This window comes from Ovis canadensis, chromosome 7 (assembly GCF_042477335.2).
Source record: "Ovis canadensis isolate MfBH-ARS-UI-01 breed Bighorn chromosome 7, ARS-UI_OviCan_v2, whole genome shotgun sequence".
In the NCBI taxonomy this organism is placed as follows: Eukaryota; Metazoa; Chordata; class Mammalia; order Artiodactyla; family Bovidae; genus Ovis; species Ovis canadensis.
In genome coordinates this window covers 33,394,543-33,412,782 of record NC_091251.1, presented here as the reverse complement: position 1 = coordinate 33,412,782, position 18,240 = coordinate 33,394,543, and the positions used below count along the sequence as shown (strand labels likewise).

At 60.7% G+C, this 18,240-nt stretch overlaps 1 protein-coding gene across 5 annotated transcripts; it reads left to right on the top strand.

The window, feature by feature from the left end:
• Window positions 1–661: 661 nt before the first annotated feature.
• Window positions 662–17,942, top strand: CARMIL3 (capping protein regulator and myosin 1 linker 3). 5 transcript variants are annotated; one of them, XM_069595602.1, is made up of 40 exons: window positions 662–835; window positions 2,299–2,393; window positions 2,703–2,753; window positions 2,858–2,917; window positions 3,003–3,118; window positions 3,331–3,428; window positions 3,659–3,729; window positions 3,828–3,901; window positions 4,114–4,189; window positions 4,268–4,356; window positions 4,818–4,912; window positions 5,142–5,228; window positions 5,440–5,549; window positions 5,683–5,760; window positions 6,351–6,427; window positions 6,507–6,611; window positions 6,704–6,773; window positions 7,194–7,275; window positions 7,403–7,499; window positions 7,649–7,703; window positions 7,784–7,956; window positions 8,198–8,266; window positions 8,484–8,577; window positions 8,663–8,761; window positions 9,196–9,324; window positions 9,500–9,613; window positions 10,026–10,201; window positions 11,131–11,218; window positions 11,376–11,513; window positions 11,793–11,856; window positions 11,974–12,182; window positions 12,570–12,670; window positions 13,237–13,552; window positions 13,845–13,973; window positions 15,132–15,198; window positions 15,303–15,392; window positions 16,852–16,970; window positions 17,056–17,236; window positions 17,412–17,522; window positions 17,645–17,942. In XM_069595602.1, exons 1-40 carry the CDS (start codon window positions 796–798, stop codon window positions 17,668–17,670), a joined length of 4,119 nt encoding a protein of 1,372 aa, XP_069451703.1. In that variant the 5' UTR covers window positions 662–795; the 3' UTR covers window positions 17,671–17,942. The 5 variants fall into 5 exon arrangements, with proteins under 5 accessions (XP_069451703.1, XP_069451702.1, XP_069451704.1 ...); XM_069595601.1 differs by having other exon boundaries at window positions 17,642–17,942; XM_069595603.1 differs by having other exon boundaries at window positions 12,567–12,670; window positions 17,062–17,236.
• Window positions 17,943–18,240: the final 298 nt, after the last annotated feature.

Here is an 18,240-nt window from a genome sequence, read left to right as displayed (position 1 = left end):
ACTGGATTCCCCTAGTACGCTCCCAGATGCTAAGTCTGGATCCTCCTAACCCTCCTCCTAGTCTCCAGGACCTGAGCGTAATGCTGAGGGTGGAGGTGTTGGCAGAGCTGCCAGCTGGGAGGAGGTGGCACGGGAATTCCCAGGTGCTACTCTCGGCTCACACCCGCGGGGATGGTGCCAAGAACATCGGAGGGATCACCGAGGCTGGGCAAGCGGGAAAGGAAGGTCGAACTTCCGCAGATGTGGCCAGGTCCTCTCCTAGCATCGCTCTTGGCCGCAAGTTCCTTCCTTCGAGGGTCAGCGAGGACGAGCCAGACGCGTCCCGAGCAAGCAGTGAAAAGGGAGGAGCCTGGCAAGGATGACCCTGCGAGGGGTACCCAGGCCCACAAACAAAAGAAATGGGTTCTGCTGACGGTGCCGGAGGAGTGGATGACACGGAAAGTGAGGGCGCTGTACCCCCGCCCGGGAGATAGCCCGGGCTCCAAGGCGACACGCACAGGGCGTCGCACGCGGGAGCCGGCGGGAGGGGTGGGCGCGAGCGCGCGCAGGGTCTCACGCGGCCTGGAGGCGCGGCGCGCATGCTCAATCCGGCACCTCTCCGGGCGGGGCGGGAGACCCGGCGCTCCGAGGCGGGGGGAGGAGCGCTCGCGCAGCCGCCCCTGACAGGAGCGGGCTCCGCGGCTGCTGCAGCGCTCAGCGCCCGGGCCCTGCCGGAGCCGAGTCTAGCATGTGCCACGGCTCCCTGGCGGCGGTGACGGCGGCTCCTCTGCAGCAACAGCGGCAGCAGCGGCCGCCATGGCCAAGTCCAGCGCGGAGCTCACCCGCGAGCTGCAAGGTACGAGGCTGCGGTGGTCTCTGGGACGCTCCGTCCGGGAGCCTCCCAGCCCTAGTGCGTTCCTCCTCGCGGTACAGCCCGGTCCCTCCGCCCCTCATGCATCCCGGTTCCAGGGCAGCCCCCTGCCCCTGCATCCCAGCTCGGGGCATCGCTGTCCCCAGAGCATCCTCCGCTGCCCCCTCGCCTCACCCGTCAGGACCTACCTGTCCCAGAGCCGCCCGTCCCGATCTTCAGTGACAGGTGCAGTCCCTTCACGCTCCCTGGGGCTGACTCTCAGCTATCCTGGCCCATCCCTAGGCGAAGCATCCAGTCTCCCCGGCGGAGAGTCCCCTTTCCCCCGCCGGGCGGGGCCAGGCCCGCCCCGCCGGGTGATGGGAGCTGCCCCAGGTCCTGACCGCCTCCGGGCTCAACACCCTCCCTCCTCCCGGCCCCGCCCCGGAACTGGCTCCAAAGAGCCCCTCAAGAAGCCGGGCTGTGCCCAGGCCAGTGGGGGCAAAGACGGGAGTCAGGGAAGAGGACTTGGACTGGAGCTGAAACCGGGAGCAGGGTCTCTGCAGCTCACCTACAACAACCCCCATACCAGCCTGCCCCCTGCTCTCTACCCCACACCCACACCTCAAGGCCTCTCCTGTTTGCCTGGTTTTCAGACTGTTCCAAACCAAGACCGACCCCCCAGCACAGCCGCAACCCTGACCCTCAGAGGTGGGAGCACAGGCTAGCCCACGCAGAGACCAGGACTCTCAAGGATACTCAGAGGCGCGCTACACCATGCTGATCTCCCACACCTCCAGAGGCACACAAGCACAGTTGTGAGATGTGTGTACACACATCTTTACAGAAACTGCACACACACACACACTTTACAGAAACTGCACACACACACACACACACACGCACACTGGGATATCTGGATGATTCTCCAGCAGATGGATATGGGACTCATTTAAACACTAACTCCTTCCTACCTCCCTACCCCCCACCCACAGGAGAACTGGCTGGCTCTGTGCCCCTTTCACAACTGCAAGTACAGCATACTCATTCACACTTACCCATCCTCAACACAAGCTCCCTGGCATCTTCTTTACACACATAGTAAAAGGCAGACACCACACCAGACCATCAAGCATGTAGTGGGACACCCCCGCGCCCCTACACACTGACTCACTCTGTATGGGTTGACAGCTGCTGGAGTGCACGGGTTGGGAAAATCCTTCACGCTCTCCCAGAGTGCCACCCAACTGCTGTCCCTCAACTCAGGGACATCAGAAGCCAGAGTTTTTTCCGTAGCACCCCTGCCTTTCTAATAGAAAAAGTTACCCAAGAAGGAAAGGTCTCAATTCCTGTTCTTCTTCATCTCTCTCTGATTCTGTCTCCTCCTCTCTGACCCTACCCCTGGAGGGCCTTGGGTATGTGGGGGCGGCTAGGGTAAGAGGGGCCCTGAGCAGCCTACTACCCACCTGCAGACAGCATCCGGAGGTGCCTGAGCCAAGGGGCTGTGCTCCAACAACATCGCGTGAAGCTGGAGACAAAGCCCAAGAAATTCGAGGACCGAGTACTGGTGAGGGCTGGACTGGGGGAGGGGAGGGGGAATCAAGGGCACCTGGGCTGGTAAGGGCAAGGAACCTGGGGGGCAAAGGAGACAGAGGTGGAGGAGTGCTGAGAAGACATAGCCTGTGGGAGGGGGAGGCTGGACTAGCTGGATGTCCAGGAACCTGGGGTAGGGCATAAGAGAGAAGCAGGGACTTTCAAAGCAGAAGGCCAGCTGGCAGGGGGTGCACATGGGCTGAGGAGGCTGACAGAGGGCAAGGGGACTAAAGCCCAGGAAACTACCATTTGCTGCTGACGCTCTATTTTTCCCTCTCTGAAGGCCCTGACCTCCTGGCGTCTCCACCTCTTCCCCCTTAAAGTCCCAGCCAAGGTGAGTTGGGCTGATGAGTGGGAGAACACCCAGGGTGCCCTCCTCTGAGCCCAGCAGCCAGGCCCTGACCAGGAGCTGCACATTCCCATGCCCCCACCCCTCAGGTGGAGAGCTCCTTCAATGTCCTAGAGATCCGCGCCTTCAACACGCTCAGTCAGAACCAGGTGAGCACTGGAGCGTGGGCCCCACTCCTGGGCCAGCAGGAGGAGGGAGCCTGTGTCTGAGTCCCTGCCGCTCCCTCTCTCCCAGATCCTCGTGGAGACGGAGCGTGGCATCGTGAGCATGCGGCTGCCGTCAGCTGAGAGCGTGGACCAGGTGACACGGCATGTGAGCTCTGCCCTCTCCAAGGTCTGCCCTGGCCCTGGGTGAGTGGCAAAGGAGGAGTCTCTCAGGGGTCAGACAGTAAAGAAGCCCCCTCCCCGCTCCCTCCTTCCCCTGGTCCTGGGACCCTGTGACACCAAGGAGAAGAGCTCGCATGTCCCCAGTCCTGCTTTTCCTAGGGATCCAGAAGCTGTAACAGAGGAAGAGTTGAGAGCCTCTTTCCACCCGTCTTGCGATGGATTTGTTGTTTTTCCAGGAGTCTAATCCGGCGTGGAAATGCAGACACCCCGGACGGGCCCCGAGACACGTCCCCCAACTCTGAGACTTCCACATCCACCACCCACAGTGTCTGCGGTGAGCAGGGGCAGGCTCGAGGGAAAGGGGGCCTACATCACCCTGCCCCTTGCTCAGAGTCTCTGTGGATAGGGCTTGAGGCTCCACAGCTCCCAGACCTCGGAGGTTCATGATGCTGCAGGAGCCCAAGACACTGGCACATAAAATGACCTTGACCTTTCCTTGAACGCTCCAAGTCTCTTCCCCAATCCCTTAGCCTTTAAGGAGCCAGCCCATCTCCTGCCCCACAGGTGGCTTCTCTGAGACCTACGCTGCCCTGTGCGACTACAATGGGCTGCACTGCCGCGAAGAGGTGCAATGGGTGCGTTTGGGCAGGGACCTGGCAGGCGGGCAGGCGGGACCTGGAGGGAGGGGCCAAGGAGGAGGGGAGCATATGCGAGCCAGTTCCACCTCTCCAAGGATGTGGACACCATCTATCATGCCGAGGATAACCGAGAGTTCAATCTTTTGGATTTCAGCCACTTGGAGAGCCGGTAAGTAGATGGGATAGAGACTTAACCCCGCATTCTAGCCTCAGCCCTCTAGCCTCTCCCTTCTGGCCCCACCCAGCCTGGGCTCTGTCTCCCAGCCCCCACACCCACTGCCCTCCACCCATCTAGGCTTCCAACCACCCCATCCTTCGTCTCTTCTTTCCTGCCCCGGTCACCTGCTCACCACTTTCCTGCCCCCATCAATCTTCCCACAGAGACTTGGCCCTAATGGTGGCAGCCCTGGCCTACAACCAATGGTTCACCAAACTCTACTGCAAAGACCTGCGGCTGGTAGGGTCTAGGAGGAATGGGGGACAGGAGAGTGGTGCCCCCTCTGGCTCCTGACCACACGACCCCCTCTGCCCCCAGGGCTCTGAAGTGCTAGAACAGGTGCTACACACCCTGAGCAAGTCGGGGAGCCTTGAAGAGCTGGTGCTGGACAACGCCGGACTTAAGACGTGAGGCCAGCCTCCTCCTTGGGCAGTGGTGCCCCTTGATATAGTCTTAGGGTCCCAGAACCTCAGGGCATGATATAGGCCTCGTGATGTAGAACCATCTCATCCAGCTCCTCACTTTACAGAAGAGGAGACTGAGGCCCAAAGAGGGCACGCAGCAAGTCCCACCTAAGCCTCCCGACCCCCAGCTCCACGGCCTTTCCCAGTATCTCCGAGCCCCATCCCCTCCTGCCGTCAGCTGCAGAGCAGACTACTCTGCTCCGGTCTCGAGGACCCACAGCCAGGCTTTGTCTCAGCACCACTTCCCAGGTACTCCTGAGTGACAGCAGGCTCCCTGCAGGCCCCAAGCTGCTCCCCACCTGCGGGGACCGCTGACCATCGCAGCCCCAGCCAGGCAGGCAGATGGAGGAGGAGGGGAAGCCCAGAGCCTGGGACAAACACGTCCTTCCTCCCCTTCCCTGAAGGGACTTTGTCCAGAAGCTGGCCGGGGTGTTTGGGGAGAACGGGAGCTGTGTGCTGCATGCCCTCACTCTGTCCCACAACCCCATCGAGGACAAGGGTGAGCCCTGGCCCTGAATCCTGCCCCCACCGCAATGCAGACCCCCCCAGCCCAGCCCAGAGCCCAACCCAGGGCTGAACAGGGGCTCTCCAACCTGATGCCAGCCCCTATCCCAGTACCTCCATCCTAGACCCCAGGCCCACATTCCACTCAAGCCCCCTGTCTGACTACACCGCCTGCCCCCACTGCCTATCTCTCAGGGAGCCCCCTTTCTCTCTCCACTCCCCAGGTTTCCTCAGTCTGAGCCAGCAGCTCCTCTGCTTCCCCACTGGCCTCACCAAACTGTGCCTGGCCAAGACTGCCATCTCCCCTCGAGGTACTTGCCCCGGGACCCCTGACCTCTGGCCCCTGACCCCTCCCCTGCCCTGTACTACCTGAGTATCAAGTCCCAGAGGCCCCACCCATGCACATGGCATCCCAAAGATCACAGAAGGGATGGGAGCACAGCTGGGGAGTGGGGAAGAGTTGTGTGCAAGGGGGAGAGGTGGGGATGGGGGCCAACTCAGCCCAGTGCCTGCTGTGCTCAGGGCTCCAAGCACTGGGCCAGACCTTTGGGGCCAACCCGGCCTTTGCCAGCTCCCTCCGGTACCTGGACCTGAGCAAGAACCCTGGGCTGCTCGCCACCGACGAGGCCAATGTGAGTCTATGAACGGCTCCTCAAGTCCCTGCAGAAATACACTCAGGGCCTGGAGTCTCTGCCCTTTAGCCCTGGGGAGGGGAGGGGCTCTGTCACCCCTCCCCCTGCAGCCCCCTCTGTCCTTCCTTCCCAGGCCCTCTACAGTTTCCTGGCCCAGCCCAATGCCCTGGTACACCTGGACCTGGCAGGGACCGACTGCACCATCGACTCGGTGAGGGGTTGGTGATGGGGGCGCCAGCCTGCAGGGACTTGGGGAGGCCAGGGTGGTCTGTGCCTCACCTTGTACTCTCTGGTCTCTGTACTCTGAGTACAGAGGTGGGCCGAGCTGGCAGGATGGCTTCAGGTTCAGCAAAATTCCAAAGCGACCCCAAAGCTCACCCCTGTGTGGCACTTTGTCTTTACGCTGCCCAAGGTTGTGCTGGCTGTGCCTGAAAGCCAGCCTGGATCCATCCCCTGGCTGTGCACCCCAGCGCAGGGCTGAGTCTCCCCGGAGGAAAGGACTCCTTCCCTAACTTGAACCAGCCACCTTATAAGCCTGTGGTGGCCCTAGCTTTAACACATCCACTGCCTATGAGCCTCTCACATCCCTGGGGCCAGGCAGGTGGGTGGGAGGAGACCCACTTTCCACAGAGGGGAAACTGAGGCTTGAAGAGGCTAAGTGGGGCAGGCACAGCGGGACTTTCACAGACTGACCACAGAGGGTGAAGCGCCAGGACCTCGGTGGGGTTGAAGGAGGGAGTCCTCTCTACCCCTCCCGGCAGCCCTCCCAGCCCTGTGAGATGCGCCCTGTCTCCCCCACAGCTTCTGGGCGCCCTGCTCCACGGCTGCTGCTCCCACCTCACCTACCTCAACCTGGCGCGAAACAGCTGCTCCCACAGGTGGGAGCGCAGGGGTGTGGGGAGGGGAGGGGCACGCCATGGACACCCCCTCCCTTGCTGACCGCAGACATCTCCGCAGGAAGGGCCGGGAGGCCCCCCCGGCCTTCAAGCAGTTCTTCAGCAGCGCCTACACTCTGAGCCACGTCAACCTGTCGGCCACGAGGCTGCCCCTGGAGGCCCTCAGGTCGGGTGGGTGCAGGGTTGGGGGCGTCCGACGGGGAGCCCTGGGAGAAGGGGCGAAGGGTAAAGGTGAGCCCGCTAACCTTCCTCCCACAGGGCGCTGCTCCAGGGCCTGTCCCTCAACAGTCACCTCAGCGATCTGCACCTGGACCTCAGCAGCTGTGAGGTGGGCCCTCCTTCCCCTGCCATTCATCTCTCTGACCTAAGTCAAGCTCTGACTCCCTGTTGCCTCTGCACTATCCCTCTGCAGCCCCACAACCTGACCGCACCTCCACTCTTTCTAGAGGTCATTTCCAGTCTCCGGTATCCCCTCCCTGACCGCTTGGGGATGAGAAATACCAGGCTTTCCCAGCAGATGGCAGGAGCAGGCTGTCTCCAGAGTACCAGCCCAGAGATTTTTCTGGCTGAAGGAAGGGAAAAGCCCCGGGGAAGGATCTGGTGTGGAGAAGGGGCCTCCTGATTTCACTCCCGAGACCCGATTTGACCTTGAATCCTGGAATGACTCCTCTTATCTCTGAGCATTAGAGGGGCCCTATCTTCCACCCCAGTCCCTGCCTCCTGCCTCACCCTCACTGTGTCCCTACAGCTTCGCTCAGCTGGAGCCCAGGCTTTGCAGGAGCAGCTGGGGGCTGTCACCTGTGTGGGCAGCCTGGATCTGTCAGACAATGGTGAGTGGGGGCCCCTCCCTTCCTGGGGGCCAGGTGGGGGCAGGGGCCTGGAGCCTGGGGGAGAAACCCTCAGATGACTCCAGTGAGCTTCGGGCCTCAAGTCCAGGCCTCTCCATCTGCCTGCCAGGGTTCGACTCGGACCTCCTGACACTGGTGCCTGCACTTGGGAAGAACAAGTCTCTCAAGCACCTGTTCCTGGGCAAGAACTTCAACGTCAAGGCCAAGTGAGGCCCCCCTCCCTATACCCACAGACCAGGCTCCATCATTGGCCTATCCTTTTGGCTCACTATATCACCCCTGAGCACCTTTCTGCTGCTCCAGTAGCATGACCCCAGCCCCCTCCCCTCCTACTCTGAGCCCCGACTCCCCGCAGGACCCTGGAGGAGATCCTCCACAAGCTGGTACAGCTGATCCAGGAAGAGGACTGTGTGAGTGCCAGGGCCTGGGAGGGGACCTGCAGTGACGGGGGCTGCAGGGACTGGGTCCAACCCCCCACTTGCCCACACAGTCCCTGCAGTCACTGTCGGTGGCAGACTCCCGGCTGAAGCTTCGCACCAGCATCCTCATCAATGCCCTGGGCAGCAACACCTGCCTGGCGAAGGTGGATTTGAGTGGCAATGGCATGGAGGACATCGGGGCCAAGATGCTGTCTAAGGCCCTGCAGATAAACTCCTCCCTCAGGTGGGGCCCACGCCTTGACCCTCTCACCTGGAGCCCCAGCCCTCCCCCAAACACACATACCTGCCCTCCCTACTACCTCACTGCTAATACCCCAGTTTCCAGGAGACCTATAGTCCCAGGACTATCTCTGAATCAGCCTCATTAACCAGGAAAGGTGGGAGGGCTCCCGACAGGCCTGTCCCTGCTCCCTAAGAGAGGCCCAGTAGGAGGGGTAACAAGCTGATGCCCACCCTTTCCCCAGAACTATCCTCTGGGATCGGAACAATACATCCGCCCTGGGCTTTCTGGACATTGCGAGGGCCCTGGAGAGGTGAGTAGGCTAGGGCCCTGCCCTAACCAAGCCCCTAGCCTCCCTGTATCTGGATCCAGCCTGAACTTCACAAGCCCCAATCCAGCACATCTGACCTAATTGCATAGAAATGTTAAGGAGGACCATGGAGGGACATGGTCAGAAAGAGCGGGGTGTGGGTAGCAGAAGCCTGCCCTGCCACCTCCTCCCCACCCAGCTGTGCCACTCTGTCCCACAGCAACCACACGCTGCGCTTCATGTCCTTCCCGGTGAGCGACATCTCCCAAGCCTACCGCAGCGCCCCCGAGCGCACCGAGGATGTCTGGCAGAAGGTGGTAGCCTGAGCAGGGTGGATCCCTGGGGGCAGGGGCCAGCCTGCCTGCCCTGGTCCTGACCCCACCCACCCATCATCTCTAGATCCAGTGGTGCCTGGTGAGGAACAATCACTCCCAGACATGCCCCCAGGAGCAGGCCTTCAGGCTGCAGCAGGGCCTGGTGACCAGCAGCGCCGAGCAAGTAAACGTTTCCCTCGGGGACATGGGGGCGCACGTGGGCATGCGGGGAGCACAGGGGTGATGTGTTGGAGTGTGGGGGTGGGGGTGGGGAGGGGTCAGGAGAGAGGCATCCTGAGGTGCCTGCAGCTGGACTGAGCGTGTGAGAGAGCAAACAAAACAGACGTGCAGAACGTGGGCCCCAACGTGAGAGAACACGTGGGCAAACAGCAGGGGTCTCGGACAAGGGGTCCCAGGACTGTGGGAGCTCTGCTGAGTGTTCAAGAACAGCCTCCCAAGAAGAGGAGGGGACAGGCCATCGGCAGACGTCACCCTTGCCCCGTCAGTGGCGGCACCAGCAACATGGTCCAAGGGAGCCCAGAAATGGGGCACCCAGGGCCTACCTGGGAAGGTGAAGAGGCGGGGGTGCCCCCTGACACTCCTGCCACTGTGCTGCAGATGCTGCAGCGACTGTGCGGACGGGTGCAGGAGGAGGTCCGGGCCCTGAGGCTGTGCCCCCTGGAGCCTGTGCAAGACGAGCTGCTCTACGCCCGGGATCTCATCAAGGATGCCAAGAACTCCCGGGCGGTGAGCGTTCTGCAGCCCTGCCCTCCCTTGACAGTCTGGAGAGGACAGGAAGGCCACGTGCCAACCCAGGAGCATCCAGCCCCTGCCCCGTGCATCTACCCTCCTAGCCCAGGGCCCCCAGGGACCCAGCGAGGCCCGATTCTGGCTTTCTGATCAGACCCTGTTCCTTTTCCAGCTGTTTCCCAGCCTCTACGAGCTGGGCCACATGCTGGCCAATGACGGGCCTGTGCGGCAGAGGCTGGAGTCAGTGGCCAGCGAGGTGTCCAAGGCTGTGGACAAGGAGCTGCAGGCAAGTCCCAGGGGAGGAGCCCAGTGCTGACCAAGGCCCTTAGCTGAGGGCAGAGGTCAGCACAGGGGGATTACTGTGGGCAAGAAGAAAGCGCAGAAGACCACCTACACGCCCACTGCCCCAGGCATCACCAGAAAACTGGGCTCGGATGTTTGCTGCTCCTTTCAGCCTTAGCCCCTGAGCTCTGACCTCTCCCTCTGGACTCTGATCCTTAGACTGACTCTCCCCTGTCCATGTGTCCATGTGGTGGGTTGGCAGGAACGCTGAGCAGGATGTGGGGAGGCCTGAGAGTCCAGGGCTCTGCTGCTAACCTGCCCTGTGACCTTGATGAGCTAGACACGCTGCAGTCTCTTCCATTGTGGGGCAAGTCCTGACCTCCTTGGGGCTCTGGCCTCCTTTCCTCCCACGCTAGGTGATCCTGGAGTCCATGGTCAGCCTGACGCAGGAATTATGCCCCGTGGCCATGCGGGTGGCCGAAGGGCACAACAAGATGCTGAGCAACGTGGCCGAGCGTGTCACCGTGCCCCGGAACTTCATCCGCGGGGCGCTACTGGAGCAGGCGGGACAGGATATTCAGAACAAGCTGGAGTGAGAGGCAGGGGCGGGGCTGGGACGGGCTGGACTTGGCCTTGAGCACTTAGGGACTCCGGGGCCCAGCTATCAGCAATGAATAATGAATGACAATCTCCATTATAAGAGATGAATCTTTACCAACTGCAACCTTGCTATTTAGGGTCTGACTGGTCTTTGCCCTAGAAGTGTAATTGCTGAGCTGGGGTTTAGGAGTCCAGACAGTGCACACAGGTGCACACGTACACACAGCCGCACACAGACCCCAGGAGTTGACCTCTAGAAACAAAGCACAGCCTCCTCAGAGGCAGGGGCAAAGAATATGAGAACATGGACTGCACTGCCTATCCCCCCAAGGTTTCGTGGCCCCTAGAGCACTCTTTCATTCCAGTCTGGGTACCACCTCTCAAGACAAGGAAATGAAGGAAAATTATAATGCAAACCTGTGAAATAGGCAAGCTCAAGAAGTACTGGTTCCTGCTCTTCCAGCAGTTGTTGCTGTTCAGTCACTCAGTTGTGTCCAACTCTTTGCAACCCTTTGGACTACAGCACTCCAAGCATCCCTGTCCTTCACTATCTCCTGGAGTTTGCTCACACTCGTATCCATTGAGTCAATGATGCCAGCTGAGGCCAGCAGAATTCACTCAGCAACTTAGCTTACCTCTCTCTGTTGCCCTGGAGCTCCAGGGGCCTGACCCAGAGCCCCCGTGCTCCTCTTTCTCCTCGGTTCCTTTTTGTCCACCCTTCTCATCCACATACCCCCAGGCTGGAAGGAGCTGAGTGGTAGACCCAGGGTACCTGGGCTGTGTACAGACCCAGGGTACAGCAGCTGTGTTCTCTGTGGGCAGCCAGGGCAGCTGGCCCACTCCCTCAGGCATCTGGGAAAGGCTGGGGCAGAGACTCCGAGGTGGGGAGGGGGAGCTGAATAGCTGCCCCTGTGCCCACAGTGAAGTGAAGCTCTCAGTCGTCACCTACTTGACCAACTCCATAGTAGACGAGATCCTGCAGGAGCTATACCACTCCCACAAGAGCCTGGTAAGACTTCTGAGCCTCCACCAGGCCCAGGGAGGCCCTCTACGCCATCCCACATCAGCCCACCTGCCCCCGCCCCAACCCTCCCCATCAAGATCCTGGGAGGCGGGCAACCTCCTTGGGATCTTGATCTTCCTTGTTCACACCTGTCCTTCCCTAGGCCCGACACCTGGCCCAGCTAAGAACATTGTCAGATCCACCAGGGGGGCCAGGCCAAGGGCAAGATCCGTCCTCCCGGGGCCGAGGCAGGAACCACGACCACGAGGAGACCACAGATGATGAGCTTGGAACCAACATCGTGAGCACCCCTACTCCCCTCCTTAACCTTGGTCCTACCCCCGAACCTGCAAACCACTGTCCCTTTCTACGTCCCTGGACTCCACCCTCTGTCCCACACTGGGTCTCATGCCCTCACCCTGATCCCGCCCAGCCTCTTCCCTCGTCCCATTGCCTCGGCTGCCTGAGGACGGGGAGCCAGGATGGACTCTAAAGAGAAGACTTCACGCGGGATGGGAGGCTCCAGGTGAGTCTCCTGGGACTTGCCACCTGGCCCCATCACGTTCCTCCCTCTCTGCAGGACACCATGGCCATCAAAAAGCAGAAACGCTGCCGCAAGATCCGGCCAGTGTCTGCCTTCATTAGTGAGTCTTCCAGCCTCCGTGCTAATGGCACTGATTCTGTTTCTTTTATCTCTGCCTCTCCAGCCTACTCTCTCCCCAGCCCTCCTGCTAGTCCCTCTAACGCTGCTGTCCCCACAGGTGGGAGCCCTCAGGACATGGAAAGTCAGCTGGGGAGCCTGGGAATCCCCCCTGGCTGGTTCTCAGGACTCGGGAGCAGCCAGCCTGCAGCTAGTGGTTCCTGGGAAGGTCTATCTGAGCTGCCCACTCATGGCTATAAACTAAGGCATCAAACACAAGGGCGGCCCCGCCCCCCCAGGACCACCCCTCCAGGACCTGGTCGGCCCAGTGTGAGTCCCTAAGGCCTCACCAGAGGACCGACTTCACTTAGCAATGCCAGAGCCAGGGACTCTAGCTCTAGGACACCAATGCCAGAGGTCCTCGCCTTGTGGGATCGGGCGGGGGCCCAGGCAGGCCATGGAACAGAGGAGGGAGTATCCAGATTGGAAGGAGCTAGACCTGGTCACAGATAGGAAATCTGTCTGCTGGACAGTGGCAGTTCTCATTTTGGTGAGAGTCAAGAGCCGCCAAGCTTGAGATACTCATGTAGCCTGAAGTCTGTGTTTGCGTGGGGTCAGGAGGAGGCAAGGTCAAGTCCCAGGGGGCTAGCCTTGAATAGAGGGGAGGAGGGCTTCCTCACTCAGATAATATATCCTACAGGACTTTCCTCCCAGCAGGCACCAGTACCTGGGACCCGTCAGGAGAACGGAATGGCCACCCGCCTGGATGAGGGGCTGGAGGACTTCTTCAGCAGAAGAGTCATGGATGAAAGCTCCAGGTGCAGCATCCAGGCACACCCCCAGTTTCAGCAGGCCCCGAGGCCCTAGAAAAGCTCCTGTGTCCACCCACCACCCAGGGAGGTTTCTCCAGTGGCAGTCTCCCTGGGACATTTCCCCCCACATTCTCTTTCTTCCCCACCCATCCCTTAGTTCCCCTGCTCTCTGAATCTCCTCAGGACAGCTGGAAGGAACCACCCGAGTGGGACTGCAGGAGCTGGGGGTTGGGTAGCAGGACCTGGGATGGGATGAGAGTGGTACCAGGCCTGGAGGGGACATGCTGTCACTGTCCTACACAGATGCCCCAGCCTCTCTCCTGAAGGAACTGGGTCACTTGGAGAGGCTGAGAGGAGGTGGGGGAAGGGGTCCCTGGGAGGGAAGAGACTGCTGGAGGGTTACGACAGGAAAGGTGAGGACACCACCCCTGGGAATATGTAGACAGAGTTATGAGCAGCAGGGAACACTAGATGAGAGAGAGTGGGGGATTCTGAGAACTGCTAACGACCTCAGCATCTGGCACTGGGCTCTCCCCATGACTTTGTCACTAACTCACCCCAACCCTGCCCAGCTACCCCCGGACTCTGAGGACCCTGCGTCCAGGCCTGTCCGAACCGCCACTGCCTCCGCTCCAGAAGAAAAGGCGCCGAGGCCTGTTTCACTTTCGCCGGCCCCGGAGCTTCAAGGGGGACAGGGGGCCAGGCTCCCCCACCACCGGGCTCCTCCTCCCTCCTCCCCCACCCCCACCCCCAACTCAGGAGAGCCCCCCCAGCCCAGATCCCCCCAGCCTTGGCAATAACTCCTCCCCCTGCTGGAGCCCTGAGGAGGAAAGCAGCCTCCTCCCCACATTTGGCGGGAGCCGGGGGCCTTCCTTCCGCAGGAAGACGGTAAGTGAGGCAGGGGCTCTGAGTCCTGGTTTGCTGCCCCCACACAGTCCATCCACCCCAGGCAATTAGTGGCAGGATGCTAGAACTAGGGATCAGGAGAACTTTGTCATCCCAGGTCTCCACTCCTTGGCTCCTTGGGCTAAGCCTGGTGACCCAGACTCCCAGCATGCAAAGGAGGGCAGTGGAAGGACTCCTCAGAGGGTCTGGGTAGGGCTTCCAGACAGGGGACTTGGAGAGGTAAGGAGCCCCTTCTCCATAAGAAACTGCTTCTAAACCTGTAACCTTGTTCCAGGACACTGAGGGGGCAGAGCCTGGGGAGGGAGGCCAGGCCCCCGGGACAGCACAGCAGCCGAGGGTCCACGGTGTTGCCCTTCCTGGGTTGGGGAGAGCCAAGGGTTGGAGCTTCGATGGGAAACGAGAGGTGAGAGGAGCCCAGGGTGGCAAACTGGGCGTCCTGCAGGTCCCTGCTTACCCCCTCCCCTCCCCATGGGCCTAACCCCCTCCCCTCCCCGTGGGCCTAACCCCCTCCCTTCCCCATGGGCCTAACCCCCTCCCCTCCCTATGGGACTAACCCCCTCCCCTCCCCATGGGCCTAACCCCCTCCCCTCCCCGTGGGCCTAACCCCCTCCCCTCCCCATGGGCCTAACCCCCTCCCCTCCCTATGGGCCTGCCCCCTCCCCTCCCCATGGGCCTGTCCCCCTCCCCTCCCTATGGGCCTGCCCCCTCCCTTCCCCTTGGGCCTGCCCCCTCCCTTCCCCATGGGCCTGTCCCCCTCCCCTCCCCATGGGCCTGTCCCCCTCCCCTCCCCATGGGCCTGCCCCCCTCCCCTCCCCATGGGCCTGCCCCCCTCCCCTCCCCATGGGCCTGCCCCCCTCCCCTCCCCATGGGCCTGCCCCCCTCCCCTCCCCATGGGCCTGCCCCCCCCTCCCCTCCCCATGGGCCTGCCTGCCCCCCTCCCCTCCCCATGGGCCTGCCCCCTTCCCCTCCCCATGGGCCTGCCCCCCTCCCCTCCCCATGGGCCTGTGGTTGGTAGGTCCCTGGAGAGAGCAGTGCTTTGGGGAGGAAGGTGTGTGCTGTGGCTCTGCCCCTACACTTGGTGCAGAACCCTGGACAAGTCACTTAACCTTCCGGAGCCTCTGTTTCCTTGTAAAGTGTGTGGCCCCCAAAATACTTAACTTCTAGAGGGGCTTCCCAAATTTTAGTGACTTGATCACCAGCTTTATGACTGCTTTAACCTTATCCACATACCATGGCATTATTATATAACATTTTTATTGAAATCAACTCACCTTTTTAAACTCAGTCTGGACCTAAGCATTATCATCTTTTAAAATCACAGGCTTGTACTAGTCATGTTTTTTCTACAACACATAAAATAAACACATATTAAAATAACAGTATATTCATTCATGTAAACCATTTCTTATGTCCCCTAGGGGTGGTATGGGTATCATTCTTTGAGGAAAAGAGTCTGAATGTCAGAGACCAATGACATGAGATGCTAGAGCAGAAGCCCCTTGCTAACCGCAGTCCCCACACGGAACAGACTTTTTATGACCTGACTCAGCTGTGCTTTCAGGGCACAGGCCCAGACCTGGAGGGCAGCGTCCAGGCTTGGCAGAAACGACGTTCTTCAGATGATGCAGGTGAGAATGGGCGCCCTCACTTCCTTCCTTTGACCCCGCTCTCAGAGCCCCACCTAACATGCATTTCCCCCCTCTCTCTTTCCCACCCTCTCCTTCCACTCTAGGGCCTGGAGCCTGGAAGCCCCCGCCGCCCCCCCAAAGCACCAAGCCGAGCTTCAGTGCCATGCGCCGAGCAGAGGCCACGTGGCACATAGGTATGGAAAGCCTCTTTCCTGGCAGCAGCTCTGAAGGCCAAACAGACAAGCCAATCAAGGTGGGGCAGTACAATGTCAACACTGTAAAGATGCTTCAGGGTATCTATAAAACTACATCCAAAAAAAACAAACCACCCGGTCCAAAGAAAGGCCCCCCGGAACAAAAGTGCTTTGCCAGGCTGAGCCAACGGGAACAAAACTTTATGGATGGTCGCAGGGAATTCTCTAGAGCAGGGGCCATCAACAGAACGGTACCTTCCATAAAGAAGGCCTCTCTCTGTACCTCAGCTAGGGAAATGGTGGGCAGTACCAACCAGGTCCACCTCAAACATTCCAGTCTCCTCCACAAATAGCTCACCAGACCATCCTCTGCCCACACAGAAAGGTGCCAACCAGAAGGGGCAAGAGCCCCCCGCCTTGGGGGTCGGACACCCTGGGTGTTCAGTTGGGCTCAGCCACCGCCCGTAGTGTTGACCTCTAACAAGTAATTTACCTTCCAGAATAAAGGGTGGGGGATCATAGTATGACACCTTCCTTCTGCTGGGTTCAGAGCACCTTTCATTTAGGGAGCCACTAACGGAAAACCAGTCAGCTTGGCATCATTCTCAGTTCCCACAGGCCTGGAATGTGACCCTCCAACAATATTGACAGGGACAAATCTCCCTGGAGAGGTTGACACTCTCTTCCCTCCTCCACTCCCACCCCAGGGCTAGGGCATGAGGGTGCCCTGGAGAGCTAGGCTGGCCTGAGGCTTGGCAATGCCTGGGCACCTGCCCCATCCTCCAAGGCCAACACATCACCTGGACATCTTCCCTGATGATCCTGTCCCATAAGCAGACTAGTTAAGACACCCGAAGAGGGGTTCCAGCTTTCATTTAGGAGACCATGGTTGTGGGGGATGGGGTGCTCCCCCCTGTCCCCCCCCCAACACACACCTACTGCCAGCACCTTCCAGGTCTTCCTTATCTGCACCTCACAAATACAGACACAGACAATCCCATCCACATCACATATCCTCGGGTCTGGAGTGCATAAAGCCACAAGGCGGGGCTAGGGTGCGGCCAGAATGCCAGGCACCTCTCCTCAAGATTCACCACCTAAATCAGACTGGCAGAGAGTCCTAGGAAGGCCAGGCTGCAGCCTTGGCAGGGCCCCGGGGCACTGCAGCCCTGGATGGGCAACCATGCCTGTGAACCCAGCAGGCCCCAGACCCTGGCTCTGTCCCTGCTCTTCAAGAGGGTCAGCCCGAGCTCTCCAGAGGTGACAGGCTCAGGAGGATCCTGGGGACCAAGGGCAAAGGAAACTGGAGAGCAGAAGGCGACATCCAAGGCAGAGACGTAGGAGCAGAGGGGCTTGGAGGGGAAAGTCCTGGCCTCCAGGGCTTTACCGGGGCAGGGGACTGGGAGGGCTATGCAAGGATGTCTTTTCCTGCAGTTTCTCCTCTCTCCCTATCCCCCAGCTGAGGAGAGCGCCCCCAACCACGGCTGCCAGAGCCCCAGCCCAGCCTCCCAAGATGGGGAGGAGGAAAGGGAGGGGGCTGTCTTCCCAGAGAGGACGGTTCCCACCAGGAATGCTAAGGTGAGAGCCAGCAAGGCAGTGGGGAGGGACCTTTGATGAAGCAAAAGAACAAACTAATTGACCCAGCCTCCTCCTTCTTTGCCAGCTGCAGGACCCTCCGTTAGCTCTGAAGCCCCCCAAGCCCGTGGCTGTGCCAAGGGGCCGCCGACCCCCACAGGAGCCAGGGGGCCGGGAGGAGGTCGAGACTGGGGGTGCAGCCCCAGGAATGAACAAACCCCGGCTGCGGCTGGGCTCACAGCAAGACCAAGAGGAGCCTGAGATCCAAGGTGTGCCACCTGCTAGAGGGGCTGTGGGTACCTCTGGGGCCTCCCTGCCCACCCCCCCGTCAGGTCCCTTCCTGGGCACAGGACGAGTAGCAGACAGCCAGGAGCCACTGCCTGGGTGAGCGCCCAGTCCAGGAGCCCCACTCACATGCCAGGCCTGCCTTGACTGTCACTGCAGGGGCCCCAGATCCAGGCCGCCGGACTGCACCCCTGAAGCCTAAGCGGACACGGCGGGCGCAGTCCTGCGACAAGCTGGAACCTGACAGAAGGCAGCCCCCTGACCCCACAGGTGCCAGAGGGGCGGTGAGAGGGTGGTCCCCCTGCCCACCCATCCATCTGACGCAGCGCCCCTGCACGGGGCAGCTGGCTCTCCTTGCTGGGGAGACAGGGTTCCCTGGATTTTCCCAGCAGGAACCAGCGAGCCGGGAACAGACTGACAGCCGCTACGGCACCCTCCCCAGCCCTCCTCTCGACATGTGCCTCACAAGGACTCCGACCCCCACCCACCCCCACACCCCCAAGCCCCTCTGCCAGCCCCTGTCCCCGGGGTGCAGGATGAGGCACGGGGAACCAGAAGTGGGGGAGCAGCCTGGAGAGAGGGAGGCTCTGCTGGCTCTGCAGATCTCCTCTCCTGGGAGGGCGGATCTGTCCCTCCATCCCCAGGGGCTCTTTCTCCACTTGTATAGAATAAAAAAACAAAATCACTGCCTGCCTGTGTCTCTGCTGTCTTCCTCATTCTCTGCTCCCATTCCCCACCAGATGCTCCCCTTCCCTCAGTCCCCCACAGTGGGGAAAAGTAGGGACCATCCCCCCAGAGATGGGGCTAGAGCTCTAAGGGAAGAGGCAGGAAAGACGAGAGCTGCTGGATGGGAGGGGACTCAGAAACCCCCAGGCAGGGGCATGTCATTTGCAGGGTCTGGGCTGAAAGCTGGCTGCAGAAGGGGCCAAGGTGGCAGGAAGCAGCATCATTGTGTGTTGGGCTTTGCGGAGGTACAGTGGGACTGGGG

Coding starts and splice junctions, on each gene's coding strand:
- CARMIL3 (XM_069595599.1), top strand. CDS start 796: ATGGCCAAGTCCAGCGCGGAGCTCACCCGCGAGCTGCAAG. Junction 8,578..8,662: donor CCGAGGATGTCTGGCAGAAG/GTGGTAGCCTGA, acceptor CATCATCTCTAG/ATCCAGTGGTGCCTGGTGAG. Junction 12,183..12,566: donor CAGGACCTGGTCGGCCCAGT/GTGAGTCCCTAA, acceptor CTTTCCTCCCAG/CAGGCACCAGTACCTGGGAC.